This window comes from Phaenicophaeus curvirostris, chromosome 29 (assembly GCF_032191515.1).
Source record: "Phaenicophaeus curvirostris isolate KB17595 chromosome 29, BPBGC_Pcur_1.0, whole genome shotgun sequence".
Taxonomy (NCBI): Eukaryota; Metazoa; Chordata; class Aves; order Cuculiformes; family Cuculidae; genus Phaenicophaeus; species Phaenicophaeus curvirostris.
The window spans coordinates 2,881,361-2,898,114 of NC_091420.1; the positions used below are offsets into that span (position 1 = coordinate 2,881,361).

Sequence of the window (16,754 nt, forward strand, 5' to 3'; positions counted from 1 at the left end):
GTGGAGGGGAGGAACGTGAATCAAATGAACCCCCTGGAAGTGAGGATGGGGTGTGGTGTGTCTGGAGCGTGTCCTGCAAGCTGTGAGAGCCCTGCGGCATCGAGAAGGGGTTTGTGATGCACGGGAAGGGCTCGCTCTGCACAGATGTATCTCTGTCCTCCCTGCCTGTATCGTTTTAGGGGGAGCCTTGGGTTTTTCCCTATTGATGTATTTTCAATAAACACGAGTTTAACAAGCAGGTCTCAGCATCGCTGAGCGTGGCACACACAAACAGTGCACCCAACCCCTGTCAGATGGCAGGATTTCTCCTCCAGCTCTTTCCACGTCTTGAATTTCATTGAATCATGGAATAGGTTGGGTTGGAAGGGACCTCAAATCCCATCCAGTTCCACCCCTGCCATGGGCAGGAACACCTCCCACGGGATCAGGGGCTCCAGGCTCCATCCAACCTGGCCTTGGACACCTCCAGGGATGGGGCAGCCACCACTGCTCTGGTCCCCACCCTCAATGCAAAACATTTCTCCCTAAGATCTCACCTTAATCTCCCCTCTTTCAGCTGAAACCCGTTCCCCCTCACCCTAACCCTGATCTCCCTGATCAAAAGCCCTCCCCAGCTTTCCTGTACAGAATATTGTTTGAGAGACAGGAAAATGAAAATAAAATGAGCTTTCTTTGCTCCTGTGCAAGGAAAACAGTGCTGCCTCGTGGAACATCTCCCCACGTCAGGCTGCAATCTGAGTGCGAGCCCAGCCTTGCAAAGTGATCATAGAATCATAGAATCAGCAGGTTGAAAAAGACCCATCAGATCATCGAGTCCAACCATTCCCATCAATCACTAACCCATGTCCCTCAGCACCTCATCCACCCGGACCTTAAACCCCTCCAGGGAAGGGGACTCAACCCCCTCCCTGGGCAGCCTCCGCCACTGCCTAATCACCCTTTCCAGGAAATATTTTTTCGTGATGTCCATCCTGACCCTCCCCTGGTGGAGCTTGAGGCCATTCCCTCTCATCCTGTCCCCTGGCCCTTGGGAGAAGAGCCCAGCTCCCTCCTCTCCACAACCTCCTTTTAGGTATGGAGGGAGCAGAGCTGGGGGAAACTGAGGAACGAGCGGCGTCTGGCACCCAAACCACTCTCAGAGCAAGAAAAGGTGTGAAGGTAGAGGGCTGCCCCGAGCTCCTCATGCCCTGCTGGGCTGCGATCGTCACCCAGCTGCCGTCACAACTTGCTTGTCCCAGGACGAGCCCCCGGAGCTTGCGGGCAGAGCCTCCGCCGCCTCTCCCAGCGCGAGCAGGGCCGTCGGGATTATCTGCTTAGCCGCACCATCTGTTCGCCAAACTGCCATCATTATGTTCAACTTGGGAAGAAAACGGCCCCTACAGAGAAGCAATTTGTTCGCTGACTAAACCTTTCAGGCTCTCGCCGTCCCAATCCAGCCTTGCCACCGCACGGGCGAGCTCTCCGCTCGTGTCCCGCTCGCTTAAACAATCTACGGAGAGCGCGGCGACGCGCAAGCTGGTTGAGTTGGTAAATGGGAGCGGGGAAGGGCGTAGGGCTCCCCTAATCCGATTACAAAACATAACAGCCTTTCAGAGGGGGAGGAGGAGGAGGAGGAGGACGAAGGAGGTCCATTTCACACCCGACCCCGACTTCTGGGGGTCTCGCAATGATCTCACTGGAAGGGCTTTTCTTCCCGGCGCAGTGGGTTGCTTTTGAAGCGTGCTGCGAGGAGATCAGGAAAAAAAAAAAAGGGAAAGGGGCTGCCTGGGAAAGAGGAGGAGAGGGCTGGGAAGGTGACATGAGGATGGGGGTGAGCCCTGCGCCCCTTGCTGGGGCATCGGACCTTGCGTTGCTGCTCCCTCTCGCATCCCTTTGCGACGCGTGCACGTCTCATGCATGTGGGATTTCTCATCCCCTGTGACCTGGGGTTCGGTTTTGCAGAGAGCAGGGGCAGCAGAAACCCTCCGAATACCTGCAGTGGCAGCAGGAACGGAGCCACGTGGCCCGCTTCCCTGTGGTTCTTTTTGTGGGAACCCAGTGTCATCAAAGCATTTAGGATTTCACCAGGTTTCCTGTGACAAACAGCTGAAACTGGAGAAGCTGAAGTCGTGGTTTGACTCCTATCAAAGTGAGAATTTTTGCATTTCTCTTGTGGAGCGATGTTTTGGACTCCAAATCTTCTCTAATTTGGTTTGATTCCTTTTGAGAAAGGATAAAGAACGCTGTTTAAAAGTGATGTTCTATGGTCAGCCTAAAACCAGATTATTTTTAGGGAGCTTTTTTGCATCTTTGATGCAATCATTTAAAAAAAAATGTGTTTCAGCAGCAGCCGGTGTTAAAATGTGAAGGTCCTGAATGTGGCTGCTTTGTCTGGGTAGCAAACCACTTGCTCCAAACCTTCCTGTGCTGGCCCTGAACCCCCTGTCCCCTCCCCAGGGGACGGTGCTGGCAGCTGGGGACACCTGAGCCCGCGGGATCCCCACATGGCGAGCGCTGGAGTCTGGCACTGGAGGTGTGAAAGCATCTGCCAGTCACCTTGGAGCTCACGGGAGTCGGGTCCCCAAAGCCTCCTCCAACTGGGAACCCCGACAGAGCCACTGTCACACCTCTGGGAGCCCTTTGGGGCTGTGTCATCACCTGTCCAGGTGCTGCAGGACCCACCTGGCTCCTCTAGAGCTGCCACATTCCCACTTGTGGGCAGGATGAGACCCTCCCGTACGAGAACAGGCTGAGAGAGTTGGGCTTGTTCAGCCTGGAGATGAGAAGGCTCCGAGGAGACCTTATAATGACCTTCCAGTACCTGAAGGGGCTACAAGAAAGCTGGGGAGGGGCTGTTCACAAAGGCTTGTGGTGATAGGATGAGGGGGAATGGGGACAGACTGGAGAGGGGCAGATTTAAACTGGATATAAGGAAGAATTTGTTCATCATGAGGATGAGGAGGCCCTGGAACAGGTTGCCCAGGGATGTTGTGGCTGCCCCATCCCTGGAGGAGTTCAAGGCCAGGCTGGATGGGGCTTGGAGCCCCTGATCCAGTGGGAGGTGTCCCTGCCCATGGCAGGAGGTTGGAATTGGGTGGTCTTTAAGGTCCCTTCCAACCCAAACTATTCTATGATTCTCTGATTTCCTTCCTGGGAAGCACGTGGAGATGAGTCCTGGGTGCTGCCAGGGGTCCTGGAAAGCAGGAGAACCTGGTGTCTGCAAAGGCTGAGGGAGAAGCCCTCTCCCAACAGAAACTCAGGTGGTGCGTGAATCCACCAGCAAATCCTGAAGCTACAAAAGATCTGAGTGTTTTAATTGAGTACAAAAGTGCAAGTAGAAAATCGTAGCTGCTTTCTGTGGAGCCTGGGACACATCCCTTCCCTGACACAGGCCCCCTCTTTCCCTTCCTCTCTTTAGAGAGCAGTAGAGAGGGAAACTGAGGCACAGAGCATAGAGAAGTGGCTGAGCCAAGTCTGGACACCGTGAGGTGTCTGTGGATGCAAGAACCTGCATCACTGCAGCATCTCTTCACCCTGTAAAGAACCCAACTGCTCCCCAGACCTTTGGGACCAGGATCTGGCTCCCACTGGGACAAGCCTTGGTGTCTCCAGAGCAGCCAGCTGGGAAACTGAGGCTGCCAGAAGGTGTTTGGCACTGGCTATGCCAGCAGAGGGTTGAGCCTCGAGGTGCAGGACCTCAGCAGGACTTCAGGGTCATCAGACCAAGGTGCTGGTGCCGGGCTCCTTTCTGCTCCTCCTGCCGTCGCATCCTTCCTCAGCCTCCTGCACCAACACAGAGACATGGAGAAGGGTAGAAAAAGGTCCTGATGGGCCAAATCAGGTCTGGATTAGGGCCACCTGCAGGGCTTTCATGAAGCTGCCTCCCACCCCAAGCCCTGCTGCAGGAGAAGGAGGAAGCATCCAACCTCGGGTGCTGCCTGAGCCCCGTAAGTACCTTTTTTATGAGAAAAAAACCCCAATCTTTACCTCCTGGAGGACTGTGTTCTCCAGGCGCTGCGTGTGCAGGGGAGATCTCAGCCCCTTCATCTTCAGGACGGCTCCTGAGGATGCAGAAAGACAGGGGAGGGCGTCTGAGAGCCGGGAGGGGACCAGGACCGGCTCTTCTCGCCGGGCTTCCCCTGACATCTAGCGGCAGAGCCGGGCTGGGCAGCTCCATCCCTGGTCCTGGGGGCACCTCCAGCCCCTGTGGAAGCTCCATCCCCGGCCCCGGCTGAAGAATCAGGGAATGGTTTGGGTTGGAAGGGACCTCAAAGCCCATCCAGTTCCACCTCTCTGCCATGGGTGGATTGGGGGCTCCAAGCCCCATCCAACCTGGCCTTGAGCACCTCCAGGGATGGGGCAGCCACCACTTACTTCTCTGGGCCGTTGTTGTTCCCCAGTCTTGGGGGCAACTCCAGCCTCAGACCTGGTCCTGGGGTCAGCTTTGAACCCAGAGCAGCTCTAACCCTGGTCCTGGGATCAGCTCTAAGCCCAGAGCAGCTCCAACTCTGGTCCCGGGATCAGCTCTGACCATGAGGTAGCTCCGACTGAGGTCGTGGAGGCAACTCCAGCACTGCCCCTGGTCCTGGGGGTAGCTCTGGCCCCTGCCTTGGTCCTGGGAGCCACTTTGACTAGTCCTGAGAGGAGCTCCAGCCTTGGCCCCAGCCCTGGAGGAACCTCCTGCCTCAAGAGGTTTGTGCAGCACTGAGCACCGCTGGGCTCTGCCCTCACCAGCTGATGGAAAGGGTCCTGTTTGGGCTGCTCCTGGCTTTTCTCCTAAATCCACCAGTTCCCCTACCCCTCGCACCCATGTCTCCTGTCCCACCAGGGCCAAAACTCACCTGTGAAGCAGCCTCCAAGCGTGGCGAGCAGCAGCGTGACGGGCAGGGCGCAGAGCTGGTAGAACGCCTGGTCGTTGGGTGTCCGGCTGCCCTGGGCCACCAGCGGGAACACGAGCTCCAGCCTGCAAGCAGGGTCAGGTTTTGGGGGGACTTTGTTCTCTCAGGTAGGGAAATGGGGTCTCTGCTCATGGCTTTTGGGGTTGTGGTGGCTCCAGCTTGGTGCGTGGAGTGATGGGCACCTGTGATTTTGGCTCTCCTCACCTGCCACCGTAAGCATCCGCAGTGGCTAGTGCGGCCAGCAGTGTCCCCAGCAAGGAGCCCAGGATCCCCGGGAGCCCGTGGATGTTGTGGACCCCACACGTGTCCTGGATTTTCAGCCTGGAGCTCAAGGTGGGCTGGGGAGAGCATAAGGAAGAACCAGGGTTGGGATGGGATGGGGGATGCTTACCCGGGCTTGGTGTTTGCAGGTTTGGGAGCTGCGGGAGGACGATCCAGCTTGAGGTGAGCTCCTGACCTGGGACTGGTGTCCTCAGCTGTCCCGAGACGACTCACCATGAGGAATCTGAAGGCAAGTGGTGGGATCAGGCCAGCGAGAAACCCCGCAACGAGGGCCCCGAAGGGGGTCACCAGCATCTCTCCAGCCATCCCCATCATGGCAGTGTTGGCCAAGGCGGCATCCTGGATCTGGACCTGATGGAGCAGGACATGGTTGGGGGAACTGGCTCTGTGGAGAACATTGGAATTGGGCTGGGGGGATTTGGGCTTCCTCAGGGATCAAACTGGGTCTTAATGAACCTAAGAAAGCCTAACGAGCCTCCTTTTTTGGCCCAGTGCTCACCATCCCTGTAGGATGCAGCGTAGGTTGGGGTTCATTCCAGGAGAGGACCTACCATCTGCGGGGTGTTCTCCTCATAGAGGACAGGCAAGAGGACAAAGGTGGCCAGGGTGCTTGATGCCAGTGAGAAATAAGTGTTGAGAAGTGCCCAGGGCTCGGCGTCACCGCTCACCATGGTGGCTGAGGTGAAGCTGGGCCAGAAGATCCACAGGTAGATGGTTCCTGCGGGGAAGGACAATGGGCAGGTTTTGACGTGGTGGTTGATCGCTTGTGGGAGAGAAACTGGGTTCAGTTCTGGGTCCCTCAGCACAAGAAGGATGTTGAGGCTCTGGAGCGAGTCCAGAGAAGAGCAACGAGGCTGGGGAGGGGGCTGGAGAACAAGAGGAGTGGTTGGGAGAGCTGGGGGTGTTTAGCCTGGAGAAGGGGAGGCTGAGGGGAGACCTCATTGCTCTCTGCAACTCCCTGAGAGGAGGTTGTGGAGAGGAGGGAGCTGGGCTCTTCTCCCAAGGGACAGGGGACAGGACAAGAGGGAATGGCCTCAAGCTCCACCAGGGGAGGGTCAGGCTGGACATTAGGGAAAAATGTTTCCCGGGAAGGATGATTGGGCAGTGTCAGAGGCTGCCCAGGGAGGGGGTTGAGTCCCCTTCCCTGGAGGGGTTTAAGGGCTGGGTGGACGAGGTGCTGAGGGACATGGGTTAGTGATTGATGGGAATGGTTGGACTCGATGATCTGATGGGTCTTTTCCAACCTGGTGATTCTCTGATTCTATGATTCTTGTCAGTGTCAAGAGACACAAGTGGCCACACCTCGCAGTGTGGGATGTTCAAGTTGAACACAAGAAAAAGTGTTTTCCTAGGCAGGGGGGCGCAGCCCCAGGACAAGGAGGTAGAGGACCTCTGCCATTGATGTTCTGCAGGTGTCTGCTGGTCAAAGCCACAGCCACAATATCCTAACTTTGGTGATGGTCCTTCCACCACCACGTCTAGGGTTCCAGTGCTATAGGATTTGAGCTCCGTACCAACCACAGCAAAGAAATCTGACTGGTGCCCCATCTCCTGCTGCTTTTTCCTCTTGTCCACATGGAGCTGGCGCAAGATCCTTGAAACAGTCAAGCCAAAATAAGCACCAAAGGTGTGGACGGTCAAGGAGCCCCCGCTGTCGCTTACCTGTCAAGCACAGAAAACCACTGCAGGAAGGGGGGACGTGGGTTTTGTCTCTACAGACCAGGTGAGGCTTGACATGAGGAGCCTAAGCCCATGGTGACCCCATTTCCGATGGTCCCTCCCAGTCAGTGACTCACCCCCATGAGGCTGAGCAGGAGGTATTCGTTGAGAGTGAAGAGGGTGACTCCCAGCAGGGTCAGCAGCATCATCTGGATGGGGTTTGCTCTGCCCAGCACGGCTCCAGCGGAGATCAGAACGGCTGCGGTGCAGAAGTCAGCACTGACCATGCTGGAAAGGAGAAGGGAGGTGTGAGGCTGGACCCGGTGGTGCTGGGGGATCGAGCGTGCGAGCTGGAAAGCGCAGGGCTGGGGAGGACGGGAGCTGAACCTGCAGCCTGGACCCTGCATCCCACCACTCCTGCAAACTGAGTGAGTATTGAGTCCAGTTCTGGAATCTCCAACGTAAGAAGGAGATGGAGCTGTTGGAATGGATCCAGAGGAGGCTACAAGGCTGATCTGAGGGCTGGAGCATCTCTGCTATGAGGACAGGGTATGAGAGTTAGGGTTGTTCAGCCTGGAGAAGGCTCCAGGGAGACCTTAGAGCAGCTTCCAGTCCTGAAAGGGGCTCCGGGAAAGGTGGGGAGAGACTTTTTCCAAGGGCCTGGAGGGATAGGATGAGGGGTAATGGCTTTAAATTGGAATGGGGAAGATTTAAACTAGATGTTAGGAAGAAATTCTTCACCATGAGAATGGGGAGGCCCTGGAACAGGTTGCCCAGAACAGAGGTAGCTGCCCCATCCCTGGAGGTGTCCAAGGCCAGGTTGGATGGGGCTTGGAGCCCCTGATCCAGTGGGAGGTGTCCCAGCCCATGGAACGGGGTTGGGACTGGATGATCTTTAAGGTCCTTTCCAACCCAAACCTTTCTATGATGGTTTGGTGACAAGGGGACGGCCGGGCTCGTGTGCCCCCCAGATTGTCTGCGCTTACAAGGCAAGAATGGTGCTCAAATAACCCGCCAGCCAGGTCCTACGTGTCCTCATAAACCTCCTCCAAAGCAGAGCTGTGAGTTTTACAGAGGAGGGAGCCAGAGTGCCAGGATTGGACATCGATACCAGACATGGGCACCACTACCACCCCACCTTGCTCACGTTACCTCTGAGCTCCCACATATATTTTCCCATTCAGGAAGGAGTATAAGAATCCCTGGATCAGGACAGCCCACTGGATGGCGAAGGCCACGATGAGGATGCTGATGGTCACGCTGCCCAGCCCGTAGCGGCTGAGGAAAGACACCAGGAGCCCAAAGCCAAGGAGAGCTTGGAGGTGGACATCCCGGAAACCTGGAGGCAGAAGGATGAGTCTGGAGAGGTTGAGGGTAGGCAGCCACCCTCTCGCTTGCCAGCTCCACCAACGGAGATCAAACAGGTTTTGTGGAACTAGAGTCTGAAGGTTAGGAAAGAATTTTTCACAGAAAGGGTCATTGGGCACTGGCAGAGGCTGCCCAGGGAGGGGGTTGAGTCCCCTTCCCTGGAGGGGTTTAAGGGCCGGGTGGACGAGGTGCTGAGGGACATGGGTTAGTGATTGATGGAATGGTTGGACTCGATGATCTGGTGGGTCTCTTCCAACCTGGTGATTCTGTGATTCTATGATTCTATATGAATCAACCTTAGTCCACCTCTGTGTCTCTGTGATGGATCTGGCCTTGGATCTCTCTTGGAGACCTCCATGGGAGGACAGGAGTGGTTGTTGCCTATGTGACAGGTAAACACATCCTCGCTTGACAGGATTCCTTCCACCCTGCTTGCAGGTACCTCAGTACGTGCATGTGGTTAAACCTGCAGCCCAGAAACCTCTTGAGGTGGCTGAGAACCATCTGCACCCTTTACACCATCACAAATTTGGGTCTGAGATGACAACCACCGCCGGGACCTCTCTGCTGCTCCTGAAAACATCACCTCCCTCTTCATGGGACAAGAAGACCAGCAAAGTGGGAGCAGTCGGAGGAGAAGGGGCCTGATTTTCCCCTTGGGTTAAACGCCCTTTGCACCCCTTGTCCTCGTGCGCTGGAGCCGTGAGTCACTGCCAGCGCTGGGTGGGGTTAACGTGGGAAGGTGAAACTGGGAGAACCTGCCTGCTCCTTGCTCAGCTCCCTCAGCTTCTCTCCCTCAACCAGCATGCTCCGGGGGCTCCTTCCCAACCTCCTGCCTTGCCTTGGAAAAGCCACCTTCATCCCCTCAACCCCCAGACAAGGATGAGCTTCACAGCGACGCCGCAGGAGGATGATCCCAGCAGGTTGGAGCTCCAGCCCCACGTTGGATGCTGCAGCAGCACCGAGGGAGCCGAATTGTCCATGAAAGGGTCTCAGCGCGAACCCCTCGGCACTTCAGAAACCAGCAGGTTGGTGAGGAGTTTTGCAGACCCCAAAGCACCAGGAGTAGCTGCCATGATCCACCCCAAGAGATGGGAGGGCAGGTTTATGACTGTCCTGACTGGTCCCGCTCCTTGTTTTGGGGCTGACTTTGTCCTAATGGGTGGGAAATCCTTGCAGAACATCAGCTTTTTGGCCACCAACCCCTCCCTTGGTGGGATAAATCCTTACCCAGCCCTGCAGGTTGATGTTCCCCCTGCTCTGCTTTACTCTGGAGTTTGATCCAGAGCTGGTGACAGCTCTATAGCCTCGACTGGGCACGGTGACAACCCACGCCACCTCCTCAGCAGCACCTGGGGACCAGGTAGAGCCGCTCGCTGCACCACCCTGGATGGGGGATACTCACGGGGATGCTGAAAATCCGAGTCCTGGTTCCTCCAGCTACAGTTCAGCTGCTGGGAGCAGAGCCTGGAGCTGCTCTCAGGGCTGTACCGGACGAAGGCAGCGAAGAGGATGATGGTGAGGATTTGAAGGAAGAAGCAGAGCCCGGAAAGCTGGAGCCTGGAGACGATGCCGTGTTCAGGCATGGTGTAGGGTAGCCAGGGGAACCTGTTGAAAGTGGAGAAACACGAGGAGAGAGACGTGCTTGGGCTGCAGACTCCGCCTGCCAGGGTGGCTGCCAGGTCCTGCCCTTGCTTCGGCATTTCCCAAGAGTCAACGGAGAGCGCGATGAGGTTGCCAAGACGGAAACCACGGGCCGGCCGCCCCAGCATGCCTCGGCGCCTGGGTTTGTGTGATAAGGTGGCTTGGGGAAATCACCAAGGGTTTCGGTGTCAACGTCCATCTCAGCTGGATGCCAGAGGGTTGAGGTGGGATTTGAGGGTGGGGGTAAAGTCCTCCCTGAAGATTTCAGCCTTCGGCACCGGAGAAATGGGTTTGGGGCGGTCAGGACAAGCAGAGGAGAGGGAGGGCGGTGCAGAAAGCTCAGGGAGGGTGACCTGCTGCAGCCAACCTCAGCAAAGCCGGGTTTAAACCCCACAGGCAGCGAGGAAAATGGTGATTTTGGTTCATTTAAATGAGCAGAAGGTGACCCAGAGCTTTGCAAATTATGGCATGGGTGAAGAGGGGCTGCATGGGGAGAAGAGAAGCTGAGCCTTGGAAAATAAGGGTGAAGAGCACCCAGAGCCAATGCCAGGAGAAGGAGAGAAGGCTGGAACACCAAGGTTTCCTTTGCTTAGCTTCTAATTTTGTAGGGAGGTGTTAGCACCGCAGCGAGAGCGGGTCCAAATCCCTTAAAGGGTGAGGAAAAGAAAAGGATCTGAGAAGGAAAACACAGCGTGTGTTTGAGAAGCGACTCCGGGAACTCATTTCCCCAGCGCCGGGGCCAAGAAAATGATCTCAGAGAAGCAGCATCGGGCTGGGGTCATGCCCTGACGGGATGGGGAAGGGGAATGAGTCACTTCTGGAGGCTCCAGCCAGCACCCTGCTTCGAGCTGTGGTTCCGTGAGAGCCAAGGGGTGCAGCCGGTGCCTTCACTTGGGAAGAATGCAAGGAACAACTCATCTCATTCATGGTACCACAGGGCTGGGAAATCGGCATCCTCGGGCCAAGAAGCCCTGGAGATGGTGCTGGAGGAGAGGGTGGGGCAGGATCTGCTTTTCCAGCATGGGATGGATCAGGGGATGTGATAAAAGGAGATCACGGGCGTTCTCTGAACAGCCGTGGATCCACAAAATAACAGGTTGCTCAGGGAAGTGGTGGCTGCCCCATCCCTGGAGGTGTTCAAGGCCAGGTTGGATGAGGCTTGGAGCCCCTGATCCTGTGGGAGGGAGATTAGAATTAGAATTAGATGACCTTTAAGGTCCCTTCCAACTCAAACCATTCTATGATTCACTCCATGAATAACCGTGGAGGGATGCAGGAGAGGAGCATGTGCTGCTGCTGTGGTTTAGCCTTTCCCTGTGTAGGGGGAGCAAAGCTCTGGCCACCTTTTGCTCATTAAAATAAGCCAAATCCATCATTTCTCCTGGTGCCCAGGGAGTTTAAACCTGGCTTTGCTGAGCTTGCTGGAGCCCAGCAACTCTGCAAGCAGGTCAGCCCCACCACGCTTGCTGCACCACGTTCCATCTGCTCTATCTGACCTGCTCCCCTCAAACCATCTCCATTTTGAACTGGAAGAATCATAGAATGGTTTGGTTGGAAAAGACCTTTGAGATCATCAAGCCCAACCATCCCTGTCCACCACTGAACCATCCCTGAGCACCTCATCTGCCCGTCTTTTAAACCCCTCCGGGGATGGGGACTCCACCACCTCCCTGGGCAGCCTCTGCTGGTGCCTGAGAACCCTTGCAGTGAAGAAACAGCCCCAGGTCCCTTAACCCCTGTTCTCCAGCCCCTTCCCCAGCTCTGTTCCCTTCTCCAGACACTCTCCAGCCCCTCAAGGTCCTTCTTGGAGTGGGGAGCCCAAAACTGAACCAGGATTCAAGGATTCAAGTTCAGGAGGACAATCCCATCCCTGCTCCTGCTGGCCACCCCAGGGCTGATCCAAGCCAGGGTGCTGGTGGCTTCTTGGCCACCTGGGCCACTGCTGGCTCCTGTTCAGCTGCTGTTTCCCAGCATCCCCAGGTCCTTTCCCACCAGCAGCTTTCTAGATGCTCTTCCACAAGCCTGGAGCTGCACGGGGCTGTTGTGTCCCAAGTGCAGGATCCAGCATTTGGATTGAATCTCATCCCATTGGTCACAGCGCATGGATCCAGCCTGTCCAGATCACTCTGCAGATCCTCCTGCCCTCCATCCATGGATCCAGATCCCTCTGCAGATCCTCCCTGTCCTCCATCCATGGATCCAGATCCCTCTGCAGATCCTCCTGCCCTCCATCCATGGATCCAGATCCCTCTGCAGATCCTCCCTGTCCTCCATCCATGGATCCAGATCCCTCTGCAGATCCTCCCTGTCCTCCATCCATGGATCCAGCCTGTCTAGATCCTTCTGCAGATCCTCCCTGCCCTCCATCCATAGATCCAGCCTGGCCAGGTCCCTCTGCAGCCTCCTGGCATCAATGTCAGGGCAGGTTATTGCATTAACCCCTCTCTCCAAGCTGCCAGACATGCCCAGGGCTTGGATCCACGGGGAAGGGGCTGAGGAACCAGCGCAGACCCTGGTGCCACCTCCCTTGGGGAGGATTGTTTTCCATGTTTTCCGTGCCACGGCAAACCCAGGATCACTGTGTCCTTTGGTGCCGGGGACAGACGCTGCTTGTCTTGTATTTCCTTTGAGAAGAGCTTCCTCCACGCCTGGAGAAGGGACCCTGGGGGAGGGAGAAGATATGGGAGCCCAGAACACAGCCGCTTTGTGTGCTTGTTTTGCTCCCAGCACCATCCCAGCCCCAAGGTGGTGATGGGGAAGCCTCTCCGATGCCTTTTTGAAGGGCTGGGGGCATGCGAGAGCAGCAGGAACCTTCTTGTGCAAGAAAAGGGAGCAGAATCCCTCCCGTAAAAGGCTTGATATTAAAAATTAACCATTGCCCTGCTGCCTGCAGGTGCAGCGAGCTCCGTCCCAGCACCGAGATCCGATGTTGAGGGTCGGCTTTGCCGGAGCCCTGTGCGGTGCCGCCGTGTTCCCTGATTTCCCCGACGCTGCGACCGGCAAATAAAGGGATGTTTGTTAGCCCCGCGCGCTGTGTTTTTGCCCAGCAGAACAATAAAGAGAAAGATGCTCACAATGGGAAATTGTGCTTCCTCCTCCCCGTGCGTTCCTCGGGGAGGTGTTGGGAGGCCAAAAAATAAAGGAGAAAGAAAACGGGAAGAGATTGCTGCCTCCCCGCGTCCCCTCCTGCCGACCTTTCCGGAGCCTTCGGCCCCGCGATGGGGCGGTTGGGGTGGAGGCAGCGGGCAAGGGGGTGAGACGCTCGCCGGAGGAGTTGGATGGGAACGGTGGCACCGCGAAGGACACGGCTGGGGACGGTAAGAGGTGTGGGAAGATGGGGAGGAGGGTTGGTGTGTTCCGTGGGCTCGGTGGCCTGCGAGGGGATGTTCCCTTTGCACTCTAAAGGTCGGTGAACCCACGATGGAGCAGGATCACGCCTTGGCTCCACAGTGGGCACTGCAGGTGCTCCTGCCACATAGAATCATAGAATCACGAGGTTGGAAAAGACCCACTGGATCATCGAGTCCAACCATTCCCATCAATCACTAACCCATGTCCCTCAGCACCTCGGCCACCCGGCCCTTAAACCCCTCCAGGGAAGGGGACTCAACCCCCTCCCTGGGCAGCCTCTGACACTGCCCAATCACCCTTTCCGTGAAAAATTTCTTCCTGATGTCCATCCTGACCCTCCCCTGGTGGAGCTTGAGGCCATTCCCTCTCGTCCTGTCCCCTGGCCCTTGGGAGAAGAGCCCAGCTCCCTCCTCTCCACAACCTCCTCTCAGGGAGTTGCAGAGAGCAATGAGGTCTCCCCTCAGCCTCCTCTTCTCCAGGCTAACCCCCCCCAGCTCTCTCAGCCGCTCCTCTTCTTCTCCAGCCCCCTCCCCAGCTTCGTTGCTCTTCTCTGGACTCGCATCCTTTGGTCCCCATCGAAGCCAACGTTTGTCCCTCTGTCCCTCCGTGCTCCTCCAGGCACCGTCCTGCCCCCAGCTCTGAGGATGCCCTGGCTTCTCCTGCTCAGCTCCCTCTGGCTCTTGGCAGCGTCCCCAGCATCCAGCATCTTCCAGCGGCCGACGGGGAGCCCGGGTAGGGAGGAGGAGTTGGGGGGAGGCCGGGATGCTGCTCTTCGGGGTCAGGATGGAGATGACTGTTGGGGGGGCCCATCCAGGGGCTGAGCTGCGCATCCCCAGGATTGCAGGAGGGAGGACAAGGATGGGTGGTGGAAACCAGGCTGGAGATGCTGAGGGAGCACCAGGGGTGGAGTTGAAGGGATTGGTGGAACCACAGCGGGGATGAGGTGATGCTGAGGGAACTGGGGGTGTGCCCCAGCCCCCCCGCACATGCAGTACCTGCTGGAGCCCCTCCACGCCACGGTGCACACGCAGCGGGGAGCCACGGCCACCCTGCCCTGCGTCCTGCGCGCCCTGCCCCGCAACTACCGGGTGAAGTGGAGCAAAGTGGAGCCGGCCAACTACCGGGAGAACATCATCATCATCACCAACGGGCTCTACCACAAGAACTACGGGCCCCTGAGCCCCCGCGTGCGCCTGCGGCACAGCCACCGCTACGACGCCTCGCTCACCATCACCGACGTGGCGCTGGAGGACGAGGGACGTTACCGCTGCCAGCTGGTCAATGGGCTGGAGGACGAGAGCGTCTCGCTCACCCTGCACCTCGAAGGTGAGGCTGGGGGCTCCCTCCTGTCCCATCGTAGGATCAGGGAATGGGTTGGGTTGGCAGGGACCTCAAAGCTCATCCAGTCCCACCCCTGCCATGAGCAGGGACACCTCCCTCTAGATTAGGGGGCTCAAAGCCTCGTCCAACCTGGCCTTGAACCCCTCCAGGGACGGGGCGGCCACCACTGCTCTGGGCAACCTGGGCCAGGGCCTCCCCACCCTCCTCATGAAGAATTTCATCCTAATGTCTAATCTAAATCTCTCCCCTTCCAATTTAAAGCCATTCGCCCTCCATCCTATCACTCCAGACCCTTGAAAAAAGTCCCTCCCCAGCTTTCCTGGAGCTTCTTTCAGGACTGGAAGCTGCTCTAAGGTCTTCCTGGAGCCTTCTCTTCTCCAGGCTGAACAAGCCCAGCTCTCTCAGCCTGGCCTCATAGCAGAGATGCTCCGGCCCCCAAATCACCTTTGTAGCCTCCTCTGAACGCATTCCAACACATCCCTCATGGATGGAGGGAGAGCAGAGAGAGGACCCTAGACTGGACTGGCGGTCCCTGCCTGGGTGCTTCCACCCCTTGTGGGACAATAAAGCAAAGCCTCCTTCGGAAGAGCATCTCCCTCACCCTCTGCTTCCATCCTTGTCCCCCTAGGCGTCGTCTTCCCCTACCAGCCCAGCAACGGGCGCTACAAATTCAACTACCACGAAGCCAAGCGAGCCTGCGAGCAGCAGGATTCCCGCCTCGCCACCTACCAGCAGCTCTACAAAGGTGAAGCATCCAAAAAAACCATCTTATCCACCCCAAAACGTGCCTCACTGGGCACGGGAGTGAGATGGAGGTGGGGATAATGGTGCTAAACTACCTCTTGTCCCACAGCCTGGACAGAGGGTCTGGACTGGTGCAACGCTGGTTGGGTTCTTGATGGCACCGTCCACTACCCCATCATCAACTCACGGGAGCCGTGTGGTGGCCGTCTCCTCCTGCCGGGCGTCCGCACCTACGGGGCCAGGGACAAGCAGAAGGATCGATTCGATGCTTTCTGCTTCACCTCTGCTCTTCAAGGTAGCGCTGGGCTCCTTTATCCCTCCCACGTCGGCACCGAACCCCGATGTCCACCTGGCTTCGCCTCAGGGCTGGGGTTGCTCACCTTGGTGGCCTCTCACCTCATCCATTCCTAGGTGAAGTCTACTTCATCCGGGGCCACCTGAACTTCAAGGAGGCCGGGCAAGCGTGCCGCAACCACGGAGCTGCCATCGCCAAGGTGGGGCAGCTCTACTCCGCCTGGAAGTTCTCCCAGCTGGATCGTTGCGACGGGGGGTGGCTGGCGGACGGCAGCGTGCGCTACCCCATCACCACCCCCCGCGAGCGCTGTGGGGGGCTCCCGGACCCCGGCGTCCGCAGCTTCGGCTTTCCCAGCAAGGAGATGCGGATCTACGGCACCTACTGCTTTGCAGGGAAGTAGGAACGCTGGGAGAGGAGGTGGGCTGAGCAGAGGAGATGGTGGTGGGACACTGGCCCTCGTCACCCAAGGGTCTCCTGGTGATTTGGGGTGGTTCATGCATCCTCTGATGGAGTGATGGAGCTGGGTGAGGGTGCTCGGTGCATCCTCTGATGGAGCCACTCCCCACGCCCCAACCTGCTTTGGGGGCTCGTTGGGGGTTTGGAGTTTGCTGGAGAAGCTGGACCAATCGCTGGGTCAAAAAGGGGGGTCTAGTCCAGTCCCCCCAGCTGGCAGCGCAGGCTCCGTGTTCCCCAGTCCCAGAATATCCCTTCCCCATCCCCGCTCCCTGCAGCCACGAGGATTCTAGCTGGTGCGAGCCCACTGGAGGGCCGGGCATTAACGAGCGTGACTAATGGGGTTTCGCCTTCTCAATTAATAAAGCAACGTAAAGCTGCTCATTCTCTCTCCTGGCCTCTCTCCCCCAGGGCCGTGGAGGGGGATTTGCCAAGGACTTTCCATCCCAAGCAGGGGGGGCTGCCCTGTCCCCGGGGTTATCGGTGTCCCTGGCATCGCACACCGGGGGTTTTCTGAGTTTTGCTCTTCATCGTGGCCGGAGAGAGACATAAAAAGCACTGGAGCTGGCACGGAGCTGGGGGAAAACCAGAGCGGGGAGATGCCAGCGTCCCCCCAGCACCTGCGATGTGTCCCGTCCCCCCCAGTTTGCAGGGAGCAGCACCCCAGCCCGAGCTCGGAGTGGTCCCCGATGCCACCGGGGTGCAGGGACATGGGTCTGTCCCCTGTTTCTGTGCCCCCT

The 16,754-nt window shown here is 57.6% G+C and overlaps 2 protein-coding genes across 4 annotated transcripts; one reads left to right on the forward strand and one right to left on the reverse strand.

Annotated features, from left to right (window-relative positions):
• Positions 1–3,282: 3,282 nt before the first annotated feature.
• Positions 3,283–9,876, reverse strand: RHBG (Rh family B glycoprotein). 3 transcript variants are annotated; one of them, XM_069878799.1, is made up of 10 exons: positions 9,592–9,876; positions 7,971–8,157; positions 6,956–7,106; positions 6,674–6,821; positions 5,711–5,877; positions 5,373–5,510; positions 5,082–5,215; positions 4,821–4,942; positions 3,967–4,040; positions 3,283–3,762 (listed from the first exon to the last, which is right to left on the reverse strand). In XM_069878799.1, exons 1-10 carry the CDS (start codon positions 9,770–9,772, stop codon positions 3,697–3,699), a joined length of 1,368 nt encoding a protein of 455 aa, XP_069734900.1. In that variant the 5' UTR covers positions 9,773–9,876; the 3' UTR covers positions 3,283–3,696. The 3 variants fall into 3 exon arrangements, with proteins under 3 accessions (XP_069734900.1, XP_069734901.1, XP_069734903.1); XM_069878800.1 differs by having other exon boundaries at positions 5,373–5,544; XM_069878802.1 differs by lacking the exon at positions 5,082–5,215 and having other exon boundaries at positions 5,269–5,510.
• A 3,145-nt stretch (positions 9,877–13,021) lies between these two features.
• On the forward strand, positions 13,022–16,372 carry HAPLN2 (hyaluronan and proteoglycan link protein 2). The gene is made up of 6 exons (XM_069878882.1): positions 13,022–13,147; positions 13,800–13,913; positions 14,157–14,507; positions 15,151–15,267; positions 15,376–15,561; positions 15,678–16,372. The coding sequence occupies exons 2-6, from the start codon at positions 13,826–13,828 to the stop codon at positions 15,959–15,961; spliced, it is 1,026 nt and encodes a 341-aa protein (XP_069734983.1). The 5' UTR covers positions 13,022–13,147; positions 13,800–13,825; the 3' UTR covers positions 15,962–16,372.
• The last annotated feature ends 382 nt before the right edge of the window (positions 16,373–16,754 follow it).

Bases quoted from the DNA above. Each gene is read 5' to 3' on its own strand.
- RHBG (XM_069878799.1), bottom strand. From the start codon at position 9,772: ATGCCTGAACACGGCATCGTCTCCAGGCTCCAGCTTTCCGGGCTCTGC. The intron at 6,822-6,955 runs GTGAGTCACTGA...TGTGCTTGACAG, and splicing joins TCCTGCTCAGCCTCATGGGG to GTAAGCGACAGCGGGGGCTC. The intron at 4,041-4,820 runs GTGAGTTTTGGC...CTGCATCCTCAG, and splicing joins GCTTGGAGGCTGCTTCACAG to GAGCCGTCCTGAAGATGAAG.
- HAPLN2 (XM_069878882.1), top strand. From the start codon at position 13,826: ATGCCCTGGCTTCTCCTGCTCAGCTCCCTCTGGCTCTTGGCAGCGTCC. The intron at 13,914-14,156 runs GTAGGGAGGAGG...GGTGTGCCCCAG, and splicing joins GCGGCCGACGGGGAGCCCGG to CCCCCCCGCACATGCAGTAC. The intron at 15,268-15,375 runs GTGAAGCATCCA...CTTGTCCCACAG, and splicing joins CTACCAGCAGCTCTACAAAG to CCTGGACAGAGGGTCTGGAC.